The 3,318-nt window shown below is 35.4% G+C and overlaps 1 protein-coding gene across 1 annotated transcript; it reads right to left on the reverse strand.

The window, feature by feature from the left end:
- Positions 2,233-2,805, reverse strand: LOC18589267 (histone H4). The gene has a single exon (XM_007014154.2). It carries the CDS (start codon positions 2,737-2,739, stop codon positions 2,428-2,430), a length of 312 nt encoding a protein of 103 aa, XP_007014216.1. The 5' UTR covers positions 2,740-2,805; the 3' UTR covers positions 2,233-2,427.

The following is a 3,318-nucleotide window of genomic DNA, read 5'->3' on the forward strand; positions in this document are numbered from 1 at the left end:
GATGAATTATTTTAATTGTCTCCTATTACTCGGCTTTAGATTATTTTGATGATGTTTGTCTACTCATTGGGATTTTATAATCTCACCCCTTCTTCTTATACATTTTTCAGGCTCAGAATGGGCAGTAGACTGTCAATTGCATCGATAAGTAAATTTCGGAGTTGCATCCTAGAAAGCAAGGTTATAGACTTAAACTTTCTCAGTTATTTGGGGGCCCACGTGTCATTGTAATTTAAATTGCATACTCCAGTTTTATATATTACAGTATATATAAATTTATTTTTTTTATTTGCAGAAAATTAATTTTTGATGTTTCAAATATATATATATTGTTTTACATTAAAATAGATTATTTTAATTAATATTTTTATTTTATTTTATTATTCAAAAAAAAAGAAAAAAGAGAGGAATGGAAAAACTGGTACAAAAGCCTTGCGAGGTCTCGAAAGGTATTCGGGGGAAGAATGTCTGTCGAGGCTTCGAGGCGGTTGTCACGGGCTCGATGAGAGTTCCGAGTCGTGACAGATTAAGTATTAATCTTCAACATTATATTCTTTGTGTTTTATCATTTTCATTGTTGTTGTTTCAACTTCATAGTCGGTGCATCACGATAATGTGATTATCTAGCTGCTTATTATTTAAGGATAATTTTCTCACAAATTCGAGCAATTATTATGATTGGGAATTACTCAAGTTCAAGGAGTTGAGCAAAACTAGTTTAGGCCATTTGGAGTTTGGTTGATTTGTAAGAATTTCTCTTGCTCCTTGATAATGATTACAGTCTCAGTTAACCAGGGTAGAAATTCATAAATGTTGAGAAGAAAGTATCAAGAAGCTCTACGGCAATCAAACACTCATGGTCTTCATAGAAAAACAGAGACCTCTAAATTTTGCACAGTAATCTGAATATCAGATATTCTTGCAGGACTCAACAATAAATCAGTTTTGCAAAAAAGAAATGATTAATACCAATCTCAATTTATAAATATATCAGTTCTTTGAATTTGGCAGGTTTACTGAAGAAAGATCATGAAACACATACGGTAATTGGTTCATAACTTGCCTCGAAGGATGCAGATTAGAAGTGGGCCCCGTAACAAGTTAGGCAGTTTTGTGGCTGGAGTGAAATGCTGCGTGACTATAGCAGCGCCAATTAATGCCACGTGTGCTTGTCCCAAATGCTCCTTTTTCTGGTATTTTACAGCTCTTTCCTATTTCAACAGTTTTCTTTGATTTTTATTTACCTGCACTGCATCTAAAACTTATGATGCGTTTATGCAGCCTCTTCCCCGGAAAACAACACTGCTATTTGTTATGCATCATAAAAATAATAATAATAATAATATATTCTGGATTTAATGCCTTTGAAATTGCTCTAAACTGATTTGGGATGCCATGAGCTCAAACCTTTGAGGTATATGTACTTGTTTATTCCTCTTGAATATTTGGAGCCTCTCATGAGGGAAGATACACCAGAAGTAAGAGGGTGTATGTACTTCTTATCCTTTTTTTTATTTACTTTAATCTATTTTCATGTTTCCTTTGGCATTTTCATTGGTCATGATTGCTGCATACGTGCATGCCGTTCTTGTCTTAAACACCTGCCTGTCCCATATAGATACTCATACTCCCCTGTTTATATTAAATTTATTACAGTCCATTCCTTTAAATTTATTGGGGTGGCTCACATTTTTGCTTCATTTAATGACAGTCATGGTAGTGATAAACTCCCCTGCTTGAATTAAATTCACTATAGTCTGTTTCACTGGTATGATTTATGCTACGCTAAGCTTGGTGTTGTTATAATCCAAACCTTTCAGATATGCTTGGTAAAATTGGTCCAGAACTCTGACAAATCTAAATGCAACCCCTCACCACAGAAAACAAGATGACTCAAAGAACCAAATTGGTTTATATCAGATTGCAGTGTTAAGATTCGTCAGAGAATTGTTTTGGCTTTCAAGCCTAAAAGTCAGTGAGCCAGGGCAAGGGCACCACTTCCTTGACAACAAATAAGAAAAGTTCTGACAAAATCCCTAAAATCAAAAAGAATTTTTACTCAATTCTACCAGAAAAAATAAAATCAACATAGCATCCACAATAGGGCATTTATATGTATCATTTCAACATAATCAAGATATCCCAGTTAAATCGTTAACAAATTAGCTACAGTAAAGGAAAACTTTAAGTGCCCATTTTCCCACATTTTCTTAGTAACCAAACAAAAACACAAACGCACTAAGCAACAACTTTGAACATCCATTACCAAACTATAATTAGTCCAACTTTCCACATAACCCGAACAGAGAAAGAGAAAGAAAAAGATACAAAACTCTAAACACCTTCATTTCATATCAACATTAAAAAAAGCCTGATCTTCCCAAATTCCCAAATTATACCATAACCCCTAATGCTAACCCTAGAGACTTAACCGCCAAAACCGTAAAGGGTACGGCCTTGTCTCTTCAAGGCATAAACGACATCCATAGCCGTAACAGTCTTCCGGCGAGCGTGCTCAGTGTAGGTAACGGCGTCGCGAATTACGTTCTCCAGAAAGATCTTGAGGACGCCGCGTGTCTCCTCGTAGATGAGACCGCTGATACGCTTGACTCCTCCACGACGAGCCAGACGCCTTATGGCTGGCTTGGTGATCCCCTGGATGTTATCCCTCAGAACCTTACGGTGACGTTTCGCTCCTCCTTTTCCCAATCCCTTCCCTCCCTTTCCTCTGCCCGACATTTCCTGATCTCTTTTTTTGTTTCTCTTCTCTCTCTATTTGTTTCGAGGTTGATAATGGACTTGACGGGGATTTGTTTATATAAGGGAACAGGTGGAGCGATGGCCGTTGGATTGTGTATGATCCGTGTCACGGATTGAATTTTAAAATCATGCCGTTGGATGATGTGTTGTTGAATTTAATTGGTGGAAATGATGAGGCTAGGATCCAGGATTTTTGAAAATTAAAGTTGAAAAAGAGAAAGCACAAGCTTTTGCCGCGTTTGGTTTTCGCAAATATTTTGAATCTAAAATCAAATTTTCATTCCATTCTCACCCACCGATGGCCAATGGTTTTCTTTAATTTTTAATTGGTTTAATATTTTAATAATATAAAGTGCAATAAAGGTTTTTTTAATTAGTAAGTTGTAACCATTGGACCACTTCCAACTCTGAGTTAATTGCATGAGAAAATGGAAGGAAAAGAGAAAATTTTATATGAAAAAATTTGTCTTTAAATGTATATACACTAACAAGTTGAATTTGAAATTTTAATTTTAACATTAAGTTAATTTTATACTTTGTACCTAAACTTTGACAAAA

Source organism: Theobroma cacao, chromosome 9 (assembly GCF_000208745.1).
Source record: "Theobroma cacao cultivar B97-61/B2 chromosome 9, Criollo_cocoa_genome_V2, whole genome shotgun sequence".
NCBI classification, from domain to species: domain Eukaryota; kingdom Viridiplantae; phylum Streptophyta; class Magnoliopsida; order Malvales; family Malvaceae; genus Theobroma; species Theobroma cacao.